The sequence below is a fragment of the Paracoccidioides lutzii genome (assembly GCF_000150705.2).
Source record: "Paracoccidioides lutzii Pb01 unplaced genomic scaffold supercont2.8, whole genome shotgun sequence".
Lineage (NCBI taxonomy): Eukaryota > Fungi > Ascomycota > Eurotiomycetes > Onygenales > Ajellomycetaceae > Paracoccidioides > Paracoccidioides lutzii.
Genome location: NW_015440954.1, coordinates 909,619 through 929,898, shown reverse-complemented (window position 1 = coordinate 929,898; position 20,280 = coordinate 909,619). Strand labels below are relative to the sequence as shown.

General features: G+C 43.9%; 6 protein-coding genes across 6 annotated transcripts; 4 read left to right on the top strand and 2 right to left on the bottom strand.

The window, feature by feature from the left end:
• Nucleotides 1-873: 873 nt before the first annotated feature.
• PAAG_03237 (phospho-2-dehydro-3-deoxyheptonate aldolase) lies at nucleotides 874-2,715 on the top strand (the record flags this gene model as incomplete). The annotated part of the gene is made up of 6 exons (XM_015844893.1): nucleotides 874-925; nucleotides 986-1,095; nucleotides 1,217-1,280; nucleotides 1,366-1,458; nucleotides 1,517-1,568; nucleotides 1,623-2,715. 6 exons carry the CDS (start codon nucleotides 874-876, stop codon nucleotides 2,713-2,715), a joined length of 1,464 nt encoding a protein of 487 aa, XP_015702099.1.
• A 534-nt stretch (nucleotides 2,716-3,249) lies between these two features.
• On the bottom strand, nucleotides 3,250-7,238 carry PAAG_03236 (hypothetical protein; the record flags this gene model as incomplete). The annotated part of the gene is made up of 2 exons (XM_002794645.1): nucleotides 3,250-3,883; nucleotides 3,952-7,238. 2 exons carry the CDS (start codon nucleotides 7,236-7,238, stop codon nucleotides 3,250-3,252), a joined length of 3,921 nt encoding a protein of 1,306 aa, XP_002794691.1.
• Nucleotides 7,239-8,165: 927 nt separating this feature from the next.
• PAAG_03235 (lysophospholipase) lies at nucleotides 8,166-10,270 on the bottom strand (the record flags this gene model as incomplete). The annotated part of the gene is made up of 3 exons (XM_002794644.2): nucleotides 8,166-9,384; nucleotides 9,465-10,125; nucleotides 10,216-10,270. 3 exons carry the CDS (start codon nucleotides 10,268-10,270, stop codon nucleotides 8,166-8,168), a joined length of 1,935 nt encoding a protein of 644 aa, XP_002794690.2.
• Nucleotides 10,271-10,738: 468 nt separating this feature from the next.
• Nucleotides 10,739-11,910, top strand: PAAG_11720 (hypothetical protein; the record flags this gene model as incomplete). The annotated part of the gene is made up of 2 exons (XM_015847316.1): nucleotides 10,739-10,823; nucleotides 11,762-11,910. 2 exons carry the CDS (start codon nucleotides 10,739-10,741, stop codon nucleotides 11,908-11,910), a joined length of 234 nt encoding a protein of 77 aa, XP_015703105.1.
• A 492-nt stretch (nucleotides 11,911-12,402) lies between these two features.
• On the top strand, nucleotides 12,403-13,449 carry PAAG_03234 (hypothetical protein; the record flags this gene model as incomplete). The annotated part of the gene is made up of 3 exons (XM_002794643.1): nucleotides 12,403-12,611; nucleotides 12,680-12,806; nucleotides 12,880-13,449. The coding sequence occupies 3 exons, from the start codon at nucleotides 12,403-12,405 to the stop codon at nucleotides 13,447-13,449; spliced, it is 906 nt and encodes a 301-aa protein (XP_002794689.1).
• A 2,248-nt stretch (nucleotides 13,450-15,697) lies between these two features.
• PAAG_03233 (hypothetical protein) lies at nucleotides 15,698-17,584 on the top strand (the record flags this gene model as incomplete). Its single annotated transcript, XM_002794642.1, has 4 exons — nucleotides 15,698-15,941; nucleotides 16,394-16,422; nucleotides 16,568-16,906; nucleotides 17,273-17,584. 4 exons carry the CDS (start codon nucleotides 15,698-15,700, stop codon nucleotides 17,582-17,584), a joined length of 924 nt encoding a protein of 307 aa, XP_002794688.1.
• Between the last annotated feature and the right edge of the window lie 2,696 nt (nucleotides 17,585-20,280).

Below are 20,280 nucleotides of genomic sequence, written 5' to 3'. Positions count from 1 at the left end.
GCAATGAGTTTTTGGTAGAGGAGGAGGAAGAATTGATTAGCGTTTGACTGGGCAATGTGCACGCACTTCAGGCGCAAGCCACAGTTAAGCCCAACAGCCTGGAGCTGTGAATTGAACAAGTACCAGACAATACGTCAAGTTACCGCAAAAAGGAACATGGGTCTGTTCAAGACTGTAGTGACGCTTGATATTCAAAAAACCAGTAGTGAACTTAACTAGTTATGGCTCTCGTCGTTACAAATGCAAAGTAGCGAGGCAGCCGTCCCGCTAGATGATTCTGAAGAAGTGAGTCGAGGAGGGGTGTGTCTTGGCTTGGGTTTGTGTGGTCTTATTTAAATCACTTCCCTGCAAAAACATCGTTAACTTGTTACATTACTACTATTAATATTATTATTGGCCATATGCTGCCAGAGACTATGATAGCCCTATATACTCCTTGATGAGGGGGAAGTTTCAACCACTTCTATTTCACCAGCCACTCTCCTCCCGTGATAAAATACTCTCTTGGTGAAGGTGGGATTCGAACCTTCGACCGTGTGTGTGTGTGTGTGTGTGTGTGTGTGAGCCTCACTGCTTGCAGGCGATCCGTAGGTGACGCTTAACACACCACACAACAACGAACGTTCATCCACCCCAACCTCTCATAATACAACACTTCTCTCGCTGTAAATCTGGATAATTTGTCTTGTTTTTTTTTTCTTTTCTTTTTTTTTTTTTGGCGAATATATATATGTCCCAAGGCTCAAGAGGATTCTATCGAGATCTTCAGCTCGCTGCAGTGGCTACTTCCCGGTCCGGGCTGTTCAGAGCAACCGTAGACTCTTCGTAAGTCTACATTTGCCACCCCGCGTACCTGAAAGTGTTTGTGTCGAGATGCCGTGTTCCGGCCCAGAACAGCAGTCGAATAATGATTGGACTCCATTGTGTAGGTGTCCCTTCTAGCGACCCCAATGGCTGATCCATCCGTGGCTGATATTTGATCTAGCTTGGACCACAAAGCCCATCAAACAAGAGGTGGTGTATGATGATAAGGAAGGTTTAAAAAATGCCTTGGTCAAACTTCAACAGTTACCTCCATTGGTGACCCCCCAGGAGGTATGAATCGAAGACAAGGGAAAATTGAAAAAAAAAAAAAAAAAAAAAAAAAAATTGAAAACGCCCCAGGGAAGGAGAGCAACCCTATTCTGAGACATATAAACTAACGTAGAAGGATCAGATTGTTAACTTGAAAAATTGTTTGAGAAATGTTGCCCTTGGTAAAGCTTTTGTGCTTCAGGGGGGTAAGTAATCCGTTTTCTAAATGTACATTTTTGCAGTGCAAATGAGATGTTGGGTAAAATGCGTACTGACATTGAATCTTGAAAGGTGACTGTGCTGAGCTGTTTGATTACTGCAACCAAGAGATGATCGAGGCAAAGATCAAATTGATTCTACAAATGAGCTTAGTCTTAATCTGGGGTATATATTCGTCATCACTGGAACATCAACTGTAGAGTCTGGCTAACTTGTCCAATAGGAGCCAATAAGCCAGTGGTGAGAATCGCTCGTATCGCTGGCCAGTTTGCCAAGTGAGTCTCCCTGCCAGCGTTCATTCTGTTCACCTGGTTTTAACGTATGAAAAGACCTCGTTCAAGCACCACTGAAACCATCGATGGCGTGACGATGCCATCCTTCCGTGGCGATAACATCAATGGCTTTGAGGCAGACCCCGCGTCCAGAACTCCGGATCCCTCCCGCCTAGTATCTGCATACTTTCATTCTGCTGCAACTTTGAATTATATCAGAGCAGCGCTTTCATCCGGTTTGGCTGACCTCCACTCCCCGTTAGACTGGGGACTTGGTCACGTCATCACCCCGTCAATAAAAGAAAAGTATGAACGAATCGTTTCCAGAGTGACAGACTCACTGCGCTTCATGAAAACTGTGGGTCTCGACACAGCCCGGGGAATCGAAACTGTGGACATCTATACCAGTCACGAAGGCCTGATGCTAGAATACGAACAAAGCCTCACCAGACTCTTCTGCGTACCCCAGGATTCAGCGCCTAAATCATACCATGCAACGGCAGGAAATGCTTCCTCCACCACCCAGCCATCAAGCGGCCACTATGCCACCTCTGCTCATTTCCTCTGGATAGGTGACCGCACCCGCCAACTCACTGGTGCCCACGTGGAATTCTTCCGTGGCCTTTCCAACCCCATCGGCATTAAAATCAGTCCAACAATAGAGCCGGATGAACTCGTCGAACTACTTAACATAGTAAACCCAAACAAAGAAATCGGCAAAGTCACCTTGATATCACGCTACGGCGCTTCGAAAATCGCCTCTTATTTGCCCGCCCATATTAAAGCGGTGCAATCCTCTGGCCATCTGCCGGTCTGGCAATGCGATCCTATGCATGGCAACACACTAACCACACCCTCAGGTCTCAAAACTCGTCATTTTAAAGATATATTGTCTGAGCTGCGGCAGGCGTTGGAGATTCATCGCGCGCAAGGCTCATTTTTGGGCGGTATGCATTTGGAATTGACCGGTGAGCCGGTGACGGAGTGTGTTGGCGGCGGGGCGGGGTTGACGGAAGATGGTTTGGGCGAACGGTATACCACCTTCTGTGACCCGAGACTGAACGAGAAGCAATCGCTGGAGTTAGCGTTCTTGGTTGCAGGATTTTACCGGGACCGGATGGCGGAGGACGGTGACTTGAACCCGATGTGACGCTGCTGTTGCAATTGGGTTAGACTGAGCGCGCAATATAGAAGGAATAGGAGAAAAGTTTTGTACTTTTTATCATGGAGATGGAAAAGTTCACATGATTTTTTTTGGACAATATGGTCATTTTAAATTGTGTATCATGCATTCATTCAAGCCAACTACCTACAATTTAGACTGAGTTTGAATTTTTGAAGCCTAGAATCACATACCATTTACCGAATATTACATGTTACCAAAGCACTCAAATCCATCTCCCAACTATCCAAAATCAGAAATACTATACTCTTCATCGGTTAAGAAGGGGACTGGGAAGAATAAGATGCAAATAATGCACCGCAGATTAAAACCAAAGGACATGCGGTGATACAGAAGACCAAGAACAGAATCCAATAATCCTCCCAACAATAAACCCAAGATCCGTGACCAGATTCCACCCTGCTTAAGAAATAGGAAGTTATGTTTGCCAAAAACAAACCACCCCCCAACCCAACCCAACCCAAAAAAAAAAAAAAAAAAAAAGGAAGGGTCTAAAAGAACCTAGAAATTCGCCCTTGCACGTCCAAGTGGACTACCAACCTTTGGCTTCCATACCAAGCTCTTCCTCCTGGCCGCCTCCAATCTGAGTTTCAACCCTTCACTCATCTGATCATCGTCGCGGCCCTTGTCATCAAAGAGGCCCTGTCTCAATTGCTTCGGCGGGCATGTCTGCTGGGTTAACTTGGTTCCCTGCGATGGATGGAACGGGGTTATAGGGGAAAGAGCGGAAGCGCCATCAAAGTCAAAAGCATAGTTGAATTCGGGAGTAGTGGGTGATTCGGCCATTGGATTTGGTGAGCAGCCCGTAGGCCATGGAAGGTTTGTAGGGTTTGACAAATGGTTCCGTTTTTCCGGCTGTGGGGTGGATGGTACCCTGCCCCACTCCATTGAGTCGCGCCTGGATGATTCTGCTGTGGGAGAGAAACCCATCAATTCCTGGAATGTTTCGCGATCGGTGACACTGCATCTTCCACTGTTGGAGGATGTGGATGAATCAAGTTTGATGATGCTCCCATTCATGTTGCTCAGAACTCTGGGCTCCATGCTTTTTCTGCGCTTTTGGCCGCCTCTAGGAACTAGACTGACATCCACACCGTAGTTGGATTCGTCGAGCCATTTACTTTTACGTTCACAGCTTTTGGAAATCGTTGTTAGTCTTGACCACTTTTAATAGAGAGAGATATAAAGGAGAAGTTGACATACTCAAGGACCCAGCTGACGCCGACACATTTTACGAGGCCATTGGCTTCTCTAACCTTTTCCAATGTTCTCACCCCGCCGTCTTTGAAGACTACATGTGTGATACCAACCTTCCCCTCTTTTGGATCGACACCCTCCACAGGAGAGAGGCTTGCTCGGGGATTCCATGACCATGACTTCACACATCTGGCCCCCATTTGTGTTAGAAGCTCCACGAAAATGCCGCTGGCATCAGCACCTTCAGCAGTGTGAACGTCCGCAAACACCACGGCCCCTCGCAAAACTCGCTCTTTGTTAGACTTGGGTTTGCTAGGAGACTTCTTTGGGTGATTCACAGCGGCTTGAGGCCATGTCGTTGTGCTGTACTTGGTTGGTGTTTTGTCCGGGAGCTCAGGCTCGGGTTCACATTCAACAATGTCATCAGAGAAAGGCTTCATAGGTGCCTCCCTTTTCCGTGGGGAAATCGTGGGTAGGCTTCTGCCCGTGCCCAGGTGCGCGTTAGAAGTCTTTCTAGGCGAAGAAAGGGACCGACTCCTTTTGCGAGGGACCTTTAGCACAAACCCATCGCCATCGGGTCGAAGAGGCACCTTTGAGACTGTATGGGTCATGCGAGGATAGACGCGGGAGCGAACTGGAGTAACAGACATGGGAAGCAGAATTGAGTTCTCCTTCTCCGCTGATTCGTTCTGACTCTCATTCTCACCAAGGTAATGGAGACCAATTGGAACTGTGGATTCCGTGGGGGCGGCATTTTCATATGTTTCTCCATCGCCCTCAATGTCTTCATAAAGTTCTGGAGTCCACTTTTCATGGATATTGAGCTCATCCATTTTGCTGTCACCGGGTTCTATAGCTGTTTTATCATCCGACCCGCTAGAGGGAATGGCAGCCTCCATGCTTTCGTGATGCTGCATAGACATCGCATCCTCGAAGAAAGAAGGAGCTGACGTTCTAGAAGTTGTTAGAAGGTGGGCCTCGTCTTTCATTTCTATGTCTGTTGCAATATCCTGTTGTCTATTTGCAATGGGTTCATTTTGCTTTAGAGGTGAAAATATACCTCTACCTTGCACTCGAGAAGAACGTCGCTTGACTGGACTGATAGAGTCCCACTGTCTCAGCTTCTCAGCTAGAGGAGTAAATCCAAGTTTTTCTTCGGGATCTTCGTCGTTGTCTGCGATTGCAGATAGGGTTGCATTACAGAAAAGAGTTTCCCGTCGCGACTGCGCAATATTAAACCTTATTGGGCTGGTATCCGTCATCAATTCATCTTCGGATTCCTCAACCGTGTCGTCACGAAATGCAAACTGAACATGGCTCTTGGCCGTGAATGCTGGTGGAGACGGTGCAGCTGGAGGGATGCATTGGTAGCTTCTTAAGGAACTGACGCTTGCATCTGGGTTGATAATCTCGTATCTGCCTACGGGGCTAGGTGGCATGGACGTGATATCTGTAATGATAAAAGGGTCTTCCATCTTCTGCGCGGGAGGTTTCATCGTATCCTCATCGCTGGATCCCTCGTCCACTTCAGGTTGACAGCTCTCCCCACCATTTTCGCCCGTTGACAGAACGGCATCAAGCACACTCAAATCGAGATCAATGAGACCATCAATAAAAATGTCTTCTGACTTGGACTCTGCTTTGACCTGTTCGTTGACAGATCCAGTTGTTGATTCCCGTTCTACCTCCGAAGATAAGGGTTGCTTGGCAGGGTGTAGAAAAGCATCTTCACGTCTTAATTCAGATGCAGTTTCCGAAGCGGGGGACTCTGGTCTATCACTAACCACCGGTTTAATTGGTGAGGGCGGCCGTTTAGCTGGGCTTCGTAGTAACATAGATTTGGTCCTGGATGGTGTGGTTGTGGGGTTGAAGGGTGACTGAAAAATAGAGGCGCTCAATTTTCCCTTTTTGGGCGTGGATTTCAATGGTGAAATTTCTCTTGGATCAAGTCCTTCAGGGCGAGATATTGAGGCCGTAGGTTGCAAATGGGCACGACGCGGTGAATCCCTCATGGATTCCTTAAATGGTGAAGGAGGAAGTTTTCTTGCTGGCGATGCTAATATCATTGAAACGGAGGAAATGGCATCCGTGACGGAACGACAGAACAAAGGTTTCTCGCTCTGAGAGCCCTGAGTCGAAGAATGACTCTGCATGGATTTGTTAACAGGGGAGACAGAGTCGATCTTTTTAATTGCGGAATCGAATGGCCTACGCGGACTCGGTTTAATTGGAGATCCTTTGTAGCATGGTATCCGAGGTCGCGGTGAGCCAAGATTATCATCAGCACTATCTGTTGAACTGGCGGAGGATCCGGATTTGGCAATCTGAGTTGCTTTTTTTGGTGAAAGCGGCTCTTTCTTTTCCCCATCAGTCGTCAATTTTCGTTCACCGGTGGTTGTGGCGGTTCTTCGAATGGGTTTGCCTTTGATGCCCATTTGAATTTTATGATGTGGCTCAGCGACCGTCGAGGAAGGTATTGGGTGATTCTCTTTGTCGGATTCAGCGGCCATGTCCAGGAAAGTAACTTCCCTCCTCGGGGCTGATGTTACTCTTGTTTTCGCTTTAGCAGCGACTGAGGAAGCAGTTAGGGCAGCGGCTGAGATATATATTTTCTTGCTAGTGACTTTGCTTTTATCGTCTGCTACCACTGCAGTTGCCTTCCTCCGTCGTCTGATAGGGGCTTTTGCTGAGCTTTCAGTAACAAGTGGCCTGCAATTCCTAGATGTCGGTATGGTTTTTGGTCTTCCTGGTCTTTGATTTGGAAGCTCTAACTGCGCCAGCTCGTCGTCATCGTCATCGTCATCATCATAGTTTCCGACATTTCCTGACTCGTTGTTGTCCTTCCCTTTGGGGGCTTGAACCCTTTTTTTGGTCGTCCCAACAGCAGGTCTTATGATATTTTTAGGCATATTCAAAGAAGACGGCGCTTTTGGCGCTTTAGGTCTTGCCCTTACAGTCACAATGTCCATCTCATCATCGCTGGATTCTGGAGTCTCCTCTTGTACCTTCTTTCTTCCACGTTTGGCGGGCTGCTTCTTCGGTTCGCTGATATCTAAAGTTGTCGCGACACTTCCAGTTTTACTTCTCCCCTTTGGTTTTGCAGCTGTGGGAGCGGCGACTGTCTTTGTCCTCGGCCTGCCTCTTGTTGGCACTGTTGGCTTATCGGCTGTTGTCTCTTTCGCGAGCGCCTTCGTAGGTATGTCGGAAGCTTCCGTAACTCGGGCAGCTCTCGCACGGGTCATTCGTTTCGGAGGGGTGTCTGGCGTGGCAACCGCTGCTGTTTGGGGACTCATTATTACAGCCCTGATTATACCAATATTATATGGTGTGTTTGCAATAGATTATTTGGATTTGACAGAGCCCTGATAGCTTTCACATCCGATATCGTGAAGCTATGTTGCTGCGAATCCGACGACAGCAGAGCGACAGACAGGAGCCAATTGATAAAATAAAATAGAAAAAAAAAGGGTACGAAGTAAGTAAGCAATATAAGCTCCTATTAAATGCTAAGCCCGTATTAATGGCAAATGCGGGACTGGCTGGTCGCGGGTCTGTCTGGATGTCGGGGATGTCGAGATGCTGATGCTGAAACTGGATGTAGAAGAACAAAGAGCAAGGATCTTTGTTTGTTGTTTGTCAGCTTCTGGTTGTCAAGGACAACAGCTTACTTAAGGTTGCAATCCGCCCCAGAAGCGGACAAGTCAGGGCTAGGGCTGATACTAATCACGTGACACAACTGCGTCATTCCAGGCAGGAATGATCGGGGAACCGTTGCGGATATCTTTGGTATAAATAACTAACATCGTCCAACCACTGGGATGGAATGTGATGTATATGACAAAGCGAAGTCAAGAAGGACACAAAGGAGAAGGTTGCAAAGAGCAAATGGGGCGACGGCATGGATTAACTATATGGACAGATGTTTTAGGGAAAAAAGAAAAGCAGATATATACGTTGGGAAGTTACAGCACCACAATATTCCACCAACGTTCCACAAGTCCATTTTGGCAGCCTGACGAATACAATATATTTTATTCAAAAGGAACTTCCACGTCGATACATGGGATATATTTAGAAAAGCAGATTGACAACAAGTTAAATATAAAAGTAATCAATCCAACTGTGAAGAGTGAAGGAACTGGTATATCAACGCTATCACAAAGTCCTCCTCAGTATCGGAAAGAAGAAAAAAGAACAGAGATATTGATTTTTATATGAAATCAATGATGCCACTGCAAAAACACATAGTTCCACACACCAGCAACGACAAGGAGAGTTGGGATACTCGGGGTGATGCCAGCCGCCATGCTGGTGATCTTCAACGGTTCGAGCTGAATTCCGGGGGCATAGACTAGTGGAACAGAGCTATTGGTCTTTCCATCCCAACAATACGTGTTGAAGCACTTCCGGCAGGCTTCTGGAACTTCCGTGTTGGTGCGCTCAAAAGACCTGCTGAGCATGGCACAGCCAACGCAGGTGGGCCAGTTGGCGTCAACAGTACCATTTCCCATAGTGGCGACGTTGTATCCGTTCTGGATGATCGCATTCCGCTCAGTCGTGCTGTATTGCAAATCGAAAGTTGAGACGTTCGAGAAAAATATATAAGGTGCGTTGGGGATGTAGACCACCAGAGGAGAAGGCCCCGTCATGTTCGAGCTATTACACCCGAAGAAAGTGGGCCTCTTGTTAAGACCCAGATTGACGAACGTATTCACATCTGGGATTGCTGGGAACGCGGTGCCGTTGGCAACTTTGGAATTCAGGCTGCGCTGATACGTAGCGACGAGGGCGGTACCATTTGGCCAGTTGAATTCATTATCCGCTGAAGAGTCTACGGCAAAGATTACATCTACATGCCGCTCTGGTTGGATCAAAGGATGCAGTGGAATATTTTGCAGATCTTCCCCACCATCGACGACATTGAGAGATTTTTCCTTTGCGAAGGGGGATGTATTGTTAGAGTAATGATAAAAGGGATTGGGTTCGTATGCCGCAATATCGTTGTTGTTTCTTCCGATCGACTCGAGAATAGATCTCAGAGCGTCCTTGATGAATGTTGGAATGTCAACGCCGCTAAGGTTCAGTAAAAATTGGTTGAAGAGGGATGACGAGGTGCCCATGATATAACCCGCATTGTCAAACCCGCGCACACAAGATTCCGATTGAGGCAACGATCCTGCATCAAATTTCGATCCGAGGAACTCTAACGGAACAAAGCCAAAAACAGTTGGGTCGAAGGTGCCAAATTCAAAAGGGTTAAATTCGAATACCGTGGCGTTTCCTCCAATGAACAATTCCCCTGGATTTCTTCCGCCCGCAACAAGGATCGGGAACGGCATATCTCCATCTTTAAAACTCTGGCCGAGAGCAATCGAGGACCACGTGTAATTAAGTCCACCCTCGGGCCCATTGATGAGTTGGTACGATAATGCACGACCCCTAGACAAGGAAATTAGGTTGGTATTACTCTCCAAATAGTTATACAATCTGAGAAAGAATTCCCACGGGATGAAACCCACCAATAATCCGTAAGTGTAATGTCAAATCCCGCGTCTTTCTTCCCTTGCATTGCGTCGTTTATTTGCTGATAATAATCCACGGTGTTGAGAAGTTTGCTACCCTTTTCCATTGGGCCTTTAAATATAGACTCGCTAAACTCCCACACTGAACCTTCCTCATCAGCCACAAGCTGTGAGACAGTGGTGAAATTGTTAAGATAGAGCGATCCAACAAGCCATCCACCGCCGCTCAGACCAGCGAGATAGGTGGCTGACTGCAGAAGCCCACCAAGACGTCCAGGGCTTGTGGAATTGACTGTCCGGCTATCAAACGCCTTCAATGCCCCGCCGCCATTCATCAGAGCCCTGTACCCCCCACCCGAAACCGCAATTGCAACATTTGGCAGCGCAGAAACGTTTTGGGCAAATTTTTCAAGATATGATCTTGCTTCGAAGCCATCAATAGTGACGTGACCGAAGAAATCTTTCATCGCAGCGTTTGTTTTCTGCCTTCTCTCTTCTAGCCAACTTTTTTCATTTGGTGAAAGCGCCGCTGCGCTGCGCACCGTTGGACGGTTACCGCTGCAGCTCACATAGGCAGGGGTGTATCCATCAGGAGCGTTTGGGAGGGCCCGCACCGCTACATCTCGAATAGGTCCATACGCCGCAGAAACAGTCGATGCTGGAAATCCATCTAGTCAGCATCTTATCCAGAGGATCTAATATGCAGATGGCTGCAATCAGCTGGCATAATGATTATGGCAAAACTAACCTGAAACTGTTGCTACAACGAGGGCACTGCATAGTGTTGCTAGGTCCGATCGCATCCTCTTTTGACTCGTACATTCAGAAATACAGATCAAACAAAAATATGATTAGTTGGAAGACAAACTCCGAGAAGGGAGGGGAAGTTTATCTTATTCCAAGGCCTATTATTTTAAATCCGAAACTGTGAAACAACAATTTGGGAATTAACCACAGTTATAAACACGAGCACGTCTGCCCACAAACCCATAAAACCAGTGTGGAGTTTTCCCACACGTCCAAGCAGCAAGTTCAACTGGCAGCTCCCTCTCCTCCAAAGATGAACGCATGTTTAGTGGGAAATGTGGCTGAGATCCTTCCCAGCCTTCGAGAGTTAAAGCTTTGTCTAGCCTGTAGGGGTGCATATCTCGCAGCTTAGCAAAATGCTTGGTTCTGATGCAAAACCATTTTGAAAACCAGCAAAAGGAACCCAAGATTGTTGGGATGTCCCTCTAGCCTTGTGTTAGTTACTATCGCCAACACCAAACTAAATGAAGGATAGCGGAAGTGCCACATCAGCCCCTCGTGAAATGATGAATCGCCGCCTTATCCATGGAAGCCAAGGACTCACAGAAGGTAACATGTAGCCTTAATGAATGGCAGGAGTGACAGTCGCCAATCGTTAAAAACCTCTTTGGGTGAGACCCAAACCAGCGGCTGAAATGACAGGGGAATCCTTTTGATGGAAGACAATTAAGGCTTCGCAGTGGAGTAAATTGCTTGAAATGGAAATAAACTCGTCATAGATCGTGTGGCGGTTCGATCGCAGAAGCCATGGTCCATGGGTGTATGCTCAGATGTCCCATGCATGCCGATGTCCCATAGTTACCAATGTCCCACACCAATCAATGCTATGGACAGTTATGGGACGATGCATGTCGGAGTCCTTGGTATTTAATCATTGTTTACAAAGGTAAACTATGTATGTATACAGAGTACTACATACTTAGATAGGTTGAATTATGCCTCTCTCTGCATAAGAACAAATGTAATTTCTGCGCAACACACTTCTCTCACGCTGATCGGACCAACCGTCTGGAAAGTCGAAGAGAGTGCACCACTGAAATTTAGGCATACGAAATTGCAAAAAAGTGAGGGCTGGTGTGGCGGCCCGCCGGTGTCTCCGCAGTAATTAACGTCTTTCATGTTGGGTGGGCATGGATGCCCGGGCAGCTGCCCCGCCGCACGTGATATAGGCGTATATTAGTTAGCTAGCGCTCCCAACCAAGTGGAGAACTAACCCACATTTCATGTAATATTACCTCCCCATGTGATTATAATCCAGAGTGGTAAGCACCCATTACAACAACGACAGTTTTCAACCCGAATGCAAACCGACTTGGTTTTGGCTGCTTCAGCCATAGAAAATCAGCGATTGAGTCAGTGAGAAGCTGCCAGGATGTGATGCTTTCATTCAAGTCTACATGATTATATTACTGACCGTACAAATACCAGCTGCTCCTTTTATCCTCAAGTAGCACCTGGTACGGACGATTTCTTTTTTTCTTTTATAGTTACTTTGTTTTCTGGGCAGGACCATCAAAAACCACTCGTCCAACTCATCACGATAATGCCCATGGCAGCAAATACGCTGGAGGATTCAAGATATTACGATGAGGGCTCCCACTCTATCAACGCGGCTTGGTGGACATCTCAGCAGTAGCATGATGAGGCACACAACCCCCCTAAGCAATCGACTCTTCCCGGGATGAATTCATCCGTATTAAGCTATTCATATGGCAACGGGAATGTGGAATATACTGATGAGCTGGATTGGACCTTTCACCATTCTGCATGTCTGATTCTCAAACTGCTCTGTAGAGAAGATACAAGAAAGTCCTAGTTATGTAATAAATCAAAGAATTTCATAATGAACTCATGAAAAGCACCTTATTGTTCAGATGGAATTACATGAACAGATGCCCTTCATATAGCACAGCTTCTGTTCAGAAATTCACTGAATGACACCTGTCTCTGCCTCACATTTCCCTGACAACACACCAGGGGAAAAAAAACATACTTGCCTATTTCAAAACATCACCCGCTTAAAAGTCCTCTCCAACTTTCTTCACTTCTTCAACCTCAACATAGATGAATACTTATTTCAACTCTCTTCCCTACCGCCTTTCCAATCTTCTCATATCGCAACCTCACAATGGAGTGGACCAACAATTTGACCTGTAGCACCAATGGTGGCGGGGATGGTGACTGGGACGCTTCTGTGCCATGGTCCGTCCATAAGACTTTGGGTAGTTTTCAGCGGGCTGTAATTGGAGATCAGTCTTTCCCGTCTGCTAAGGCAAATGTTAATCCTAACCTGGGCGGCTGGTATCCCTTAGACGATCTTCAGATCTCCCTTGCCAGGTTCAGTACCCATGAAAAAAAGCTTGCTTTGCTTAGATAGTACTGACTCATTAATTTCCAACCAACAGTCTTTACCAAAACAAAAAATATACGGATTTGACTGTTGTCGCGGGTTCTGAAGCTTTCCAAGTCCACCGCTCCATCGTCTGTCCCCGTTCAGCATTCTTTGCAGCTGCCTGTGATGGCAATTTTCACGTAGGGACTCCCCGAAACAGCTAGCTTTTGGTATGGTCCCTAAACAAACCTAAAACTGACTTCGCAATCTCAGGAGGCATCTTCCGGTGTAATCAACCTAAACGAGGATCCAGTTTTAGTCCAAAAGATGATCGAATTTCTCTATACCCTGCAATACTCCATTCCAACGAGCGCCTCTGAGAGTTACGTCGAAGCTTCAGCTGCCGAAACAGCACCTGACAACGGAAAGCTAGCTACCAAGCAGCCCCAGCCAGAGCAGGTTGTCCACAAGGCAGCCAATACGAGCAAAAACAAAAATAGACACAAGAAAAAGATCAAAGATAAGGAAAAGGCAGCATACACCGAGCATTCAACCTCCAGTAAACAGGCCAGCGACAATTCCCCTTCGCACTGGGACCTAGTCTCGCTCCATATCATGATGTATGCTCTTGGGAACCGCCTGATGATCGAAGGCCTGAAGAGCTATGCAAAGGAGTTGTTTGAATGGAAACTGAATTCCCCAACCGGTTTAAAACAGATTCCAAGAGCCATTGCTGAGATTTACAGCAGCACCCCCGAACACGACCGTGAGCTGAAAGGTTTGGTAGTCGCGATTGCTGCAAAAAAAACTGCACGATCTCAGGCATGCGACACAGGAAAGTAAACACGTGTTGACTGACGAGTTCTTGAAGACGGTGCCTGCATTTATGTTAGACTTATTGGTTGTGTTGATGCATCAGAAGGTCAATTCTCCTATCCACCCTTCAATTGGATAGATATAGAGTTCTGAAGCGTGATTGTGGTTAGAACTGCAACGGAAACATGGAACAACATGAAATGTCCAATGAGCATTTCTTCACTGAGGGATTGGTTAATGATATATTTATTTACTCTTCTGACCTTCAAGGGTGGCTGGGCTATTTTATTTATTATGATGGAATGAGGGTTTCTAGGATTTTAAAATGATCTTCTCTTCTCGCTTTTGGCCACTCTATTAGCAGATAGAAACAAAAAATGAGACGATGGATTGTGAACTCTCAAGAAAATATAACTCACTCATTTTGTTTCAATATCTATATCGAAAAATCCAAGTGCCATTGAATATCGAAATTGCTTTAACAGATGAGTATCATGGGGGCACAAAGCGGAGTGAAAGCTCTAACTGAGAGTTATATCCAATTGTAATTTCATTAAAATGTAATCTGTCTCTGATCTCCGCAGCCTCTGCTTGGTGATCGATAGTACCCATCCGCACGCGGCGTCGTGAACAGCAATTACCTCGCGTTAACCTCTTTGACTTGGACTTCGGTTCAAGCTGTCGACGGCAATTCACTTCTCGGGATGACTACTTTGATGGTTTTTCCTTCTGCATCTCCGTCGTAGCAAACTAGGCGGATAGCTAGTTGTTTATCTCATTCCACATGAATCGCATATCTTTAAACGTTCAAGAATAGCAGGTTAACGACCTTGCCAACTTTCTGAGTACCAAGCAGAATAGTGAAAAAGGCAAAAGAAATTGATTGAAGAGCATAGTTAACCTTGTGCCACGGAGATCGCTAACTAGATAATACTGCCGCCAAACGCCGAGTCTAAACCCCAAATATTTTGGATATCGCCAAGCCACTAAAAGTCCAGCAAAGCCATGTCGTTGGTAGGTCTTAACTAAATAATAGGGGTGTGGAACCCTATTTGTGGTTAAAGCTTTAGTTAAAGAGGGGCGTTATTCCTCATTTTCACAAGGCCATATTAGTGTACCCTTCTATATATCTCCTGCGGGGCAGATTCTCCCTAAAGGCTTCTTACTCTATCCCTTCTTGGGATATTCTGGTGGACAGGTCTGACCTATCTCGTGGTCTTCCTGTCATTGTCCTCAGATCCACCAGCCCTGTTTCTCCAGCCCCGTTTCTCCAGCCCCCACAATTTGTCGTCTGCCATTTCTCAATCGGCAATTCCGCTGGGCCCGTCCTCATCCGGGCTGTTGGATAGAGTAATCTCCATACCTGTCATTCAGTTGTTGCACCAAAACTGGGTTGTTCCAATTATTCGGTCTCCCCATTAGGTGTTTATTCCCGGGCATCTAGTCGATGTCTCTACGGGTGACAGAACCTCAAATTCAAGGATCCCCGCTTATTACAGAGCAGTGACCTATTATTATTGCCAACGTGACAGAACATATATTTGCCCATCAAGTGAATCCAAACTGGCGACTGGCAGAGCACGCACCCTCCCGGGGTCGTCCTGGAGAGCATAACAGGCTGGGCTACTAATACCTCAATGCTCTGTACGGAGTATATCCTGCCTGTGCGCATGAAATGTGTATGAATAGTATGGATGAACAGAGTATGTGGTGTACCTTTCTTTAATCGGATACCTGGATGTTTGAGTTGATATTCGAATAGATTTGTTACAAACGGGGGAAAATGGAACGCTCGCTGCAGCCAACTTCCACACGACTCCGTAAAAATGATAGCGTCCCAGGGCGGGATGGCACCACTGATAATCATACCTCCACCTTTAGTACATACATGTGGACTACCTCGGACCACATCGATCTACATCCACAATTATCTTTACAAACTCTCTCCATTCCGGACTCCAAACTCGCCACGAAACCGTTTATATCCATTCTATTCGATATCCGAGATAGGTACTGTACATAGATAAATACAACAAGCTAGATCGATTTCTCCAAGAAAGGTTGTCTAGAACACTCATCCCCAACATACTCAATCACCCGTTTGGTGACTCTGATCCCCTCGCCAATCCGTCTTCGATATTCATTATCATCCAGCAGAGCTTCGTCATTCTACCTTTCTCCAAACGGCTCTCACCCCAACACTCACAGTATCAACAAAAAATCCCTACTAACTATTCCCTCTGCCTTACCCTTCATCCCGACAGCCCCTTTTCACATGTCTCAACTCTTCAATAACACGAAAGATGACACGCAAGCGGCAACATTCGTGACTCGAGGTTCCAGTAATCCTCCAACAAAAGAGATCAATCTTTTGAATTCTGACCAACAGAATAACTTCGAGGGCACTAAGAGCAGATTGCCTGAATTCCTCCTCACTGGCAAAGTTGTTGTTGTCTCTGGTGCTGCACGGGGGCTAGGGTTGACACAGGCTGAAGCCTTGCTAGAAGCTGGCGCTACAGGTGAGTTTCTTTAATTTCTTTTTCGTTTTCTTTTTTCTTTTTCTTTTTCATTTTCATTTTTTTTTTTTTTTTTTTTTTTTTTTCATTTCATTTCATTTCATTTCTTTTCTTTTTTCTTTTTCTTTTTCTTTTTTTTTTTCAATAAATTTATCAATGGTCCTAGCGAAGTGTTTTTGTTTTCATCAATTTCATATCTACTTCTTTTTTTGATCACTCCGGAGGACGTTTTCCTGCACCAAGGGGGATCGCTTTTGGTGTGGCAGCCGAACAAGGAAATACTGGAGTGTTGCATTGGATTGATTCGCTGGTTTGTGCTGGCTTTCGGATTCTAAATCGCGGAAGTTTCATTGTGGACCTATTCTCCTCGTTTTAACCAGTCCTTTTCTCTTATGCTCTTTCTGCGTTGGCTCAATGAGAGCTACAGGCTAATAATCAACAAATGGTAATGGCAGTCTACGCCCTTGACCGTCTTGAACAGCCTGTAAGTTCATACTTCTTTGCAACCACTGAGGTCCCGCCCATTCACACATATCCACGTTACCCAGGACATATAGTTGGGATCAAAGTATCCTAATTAAGCCAACCACTGAGCACAATCACTCACATATATACATACATACGTGTAGTCTCCCGATTTTTATCGCATCCAACGGCGTGCGGCTGAAGAGTTGGACACAAAACTTCATTACCGACGCATCGATGTTCGCGACACCGAAGGTCTGAACGACGTCATCAAGGAAATTGCAGCCCATGAAAACCGGATGGATGGTCTTATTGCCGCAGCGGGGATCCAGCAGGAATCCCCCGCATTGGAGTACACGGCCAAAGACGCCAATTTGATGTTTGAGATCAACATCACCGGCGTATTTATGACTTCGCAAGCTGTTGCGAAGCAGATGATCCGGTTTGGCAATGGCGGCAGTATTGTTATGATTGCGAGTATGAGTGGGTCTATTGCGAATAGGGTATGTGATTTCCATGTCAATTGCATATTGTTCTTGTCGGGTCTTTATTTATTTGTTTATTTATTTTCGTGATTTACTTCGGCCTAGCCGGAAAGACAGCCATCAAAATGTCTAAATAAGCCACTCATTTTCTCATTTCATTTCATTGCTTTTTTTCTTTTCTTTTTTTGTGGCTCCGGGTGTGATGCGAGAGAACATTCACATTTGCTACCCAACACTCGCTGTCATAAAATAGCCCCGTCAAATTTGCCCCTAAAATTACCCCACATGCAAACCTGTCAAAACAAGCCAATTCCTACTCAGATGACCCTAGTTAACTCACCACTAAAGCGATCACTAACTTAACCATAAAAATAAAACATATAGGGTCTGATCTGTCCTGCTTACAACGCCAGCAAAGCTGGTGTGATACAACTGGCTCGCAACCTTGCGTCGGAATGGGGCCAACATGGTATCCGTGTCAATACCATCTCACCTGGCTACATCGTCACCGCCATGGTCGAGGACCTATTCACACAGTACCCAGAGCGTAGGATCGAATGGCCTAAGCAGAACATGCTGAATCGGCTTAGCTCTCCTCAAGAGTACCGTGGTGCTGCGGTCTTTTTGATCAGTGATGCCAGCAGCTTTATGACGGGTAGCGATTTGAAGATGGATGGGGGTCATAGTTCGTGGTAAGGGGAAGGAGTCGGGGGATGCTGAGGGTTTTCGTCTCGTTTTGTTAGCTGGATGAAGAATGACTTTGGCCGGTGCTGTTGTGAAACTTGGATTGTCTTGTCTTATTGTGGGTTTTCCAATCCTTCCCTATTTTTATGATTGATATCTATTTCATGATGGGCTGTTCTTGTTTTTGTTATTAGCGGATCAGGTGTCGTTTCGTTCTTTTTCCTTCTAACTTCTGTTAACATACTGGCTCTTCATGTTTCTGTTTCGGGATATTTAATGGTTCAAGACACCGACCTGCCGCACATGCCATATATAATAATGTCAATATCCATTGGTGTCCGTATTTGGCTCTCAAGATTCTGGAAAACAGCACAGGATTATCGAAGGATTGGGCAACCCCACGTCACACAAAAGTGCACCCTGCGCTTTTCTATTGGAGACGATTTTCTGCATCGTATTATCCACACATGATAGCTAATACTAAAACAGAGCAATGCAGTCATGATAATCCATAGAGACCCAAATTGATCGTAAACTAAGTACGGGAAATCCAACCGCCTTTCAGCTTGACACGACTGAAAACAGGCATATTTCACCGCTGTTCATGCACAGAGCAGAAGATATATCCCATGCCTCTCATTGCGATTTTCAGTCCGAAAGATGCCCAGAGGCCTGATGTCTTACCACCCTATCCTGTATTTCGGTCCAACGGTTCATTGCGGCTGCTAGTCAACCAGTATCTTGCAAATATGTCCTCTTTGGTGCAGCGACGGTGTTTCGGATGGCTCAGTTCTTCTGCATTACGAAGGAATGGGAGCATGCCCCTGTCCCATTACGCTGGTAGCCTTGCAGAATGTAGCTGAGTATTTCCACTAAACATGTTCACTTGTGAATTGATGCATTTCCAGAACAACCTTTGCGGTCCGTTCTCATTCTCCGTTGAAATAAGGAGGTAAGTGGGCCAGTGGATTAGGGACCAAAGGCAATAAAGAGGGAGAAATACAGGGCAGGTATATCAACTAGCTTCCTGGACTATCAACTGAAATATTCCAAGCAATAAACGCTGTTGGTTAACATTTGGGTAGTTGAGATCATCGCCAGGTTATCTCCCAAGCATGAAATAAACTATAGCAGACTTTGATTCCAGTAAATTATTGAATTTAGTTTAAAACTAACTTATTTTCAATTTTCAAAATAAAATATTTGAACTATCTAAAATATTAATAAATTAAAATATTCTCAATAATAAAAATAGATTTTATATAATATTTTCGTAAAATTTAACAGATAAGTTGATTTCAATCATTTATAAAATTATTATTAAATTTTAATATATATAGTTATTTAATAGTTTTACAACTAATTTGTTACTATAATAACAGAATGAAATAACTATAAAAAATAAATTATAATAATAAATACTATATTAATTATTTTTAATTTGAAATATTAAGTTATAAAAATAATATTAACTATAATTTTTATTAATATTGATTGCTAAAAGTTAATAAATAAAAGATTTTATTAATTTTCTGATATTTATATTAATTAATTTATTATTTATTTTAAAATATTATTACTAAAGTTTTTTTTCTGTTTTATTTTACAATTTTGTTTACTATATATTAGTAGTAGTTAATTTTTTATTTAGTCATTAATTTAGTTTACTCTTTGTATTTATTAAAGGTTTTTTTGGTAATTTTTTATCTTAAGTAGTCTCTTTAACTTTTATATATAATAACAATTGAATTTTTCTATTATAAAAGTTATTTTGAGAAAATAAACTTAAAAACTCCTTACATACAAATAAAACTATAAATCTTAAAAATTTGATATTAAACTTAAATAGCTTTATCTTTAAAAGTTTTAGATATTTCATTATTTTAATTTTCTTTTTTTAAATCATACTAACTTTAATATTCATTCTCAAAAGCAAAAATAAAGCTAATATTTCTTTGAAAAATCGGTTAATTTTGATTTTATAAAGATTTCATATCACAAATTCATATTTTAAAACCTAATAAACAGAGTTGTAAAAAAAATCAACTTATCAAATAAAAGTAACATTGAGTTTTATGTTCAGAAAGAGAAAAATCATTTCATTGATATTTTGATCTTTAATTTTTTCTCCATCTCTAGAGATTTCACCTTGTGTTTTATAACTGTGAAATATCTGATTTTACCTTATCTTTTTTTATGACTTATACCGGCCAAATTACATATAAAAATCAACTTTGAAATATGTTTTATATCAGATTTTTTCAAGATTGGAAGAAATGAATGAAAAGTCAATAAGTCGATGTGTGCCATTTTAGATGGATATTTAGTGACCAGCGGTAGGAGCTTCTGTTTGCCACAACTTCATAAATTATAACTTCGTAAATTAAAATTTTATTATAAGATTTTTCATATTCATATCAATTTTTAATAATAGATTATATGGCGGACTTTTTTCTCTCTAAGAATGTTTCTTTGGACTGACTGCTTTCATAAAGTATTCTGTCAATACTCTTTTTGAATATGATAGTCAGCACCAGAGTTGTAGTCTTGCTTTCTTGCATTTTTATTTAGATTTTTCTATATATGTTCAGAAATATCTATGATTTTTTGGACTTTCTCAGATGTGTAGCCCCTTAGTGGGAAGAGTCAGAGCTTGAACATGAAGCTCAATAGAATGAAAGCTCATGACGAATCGAAGATAGTTAGTG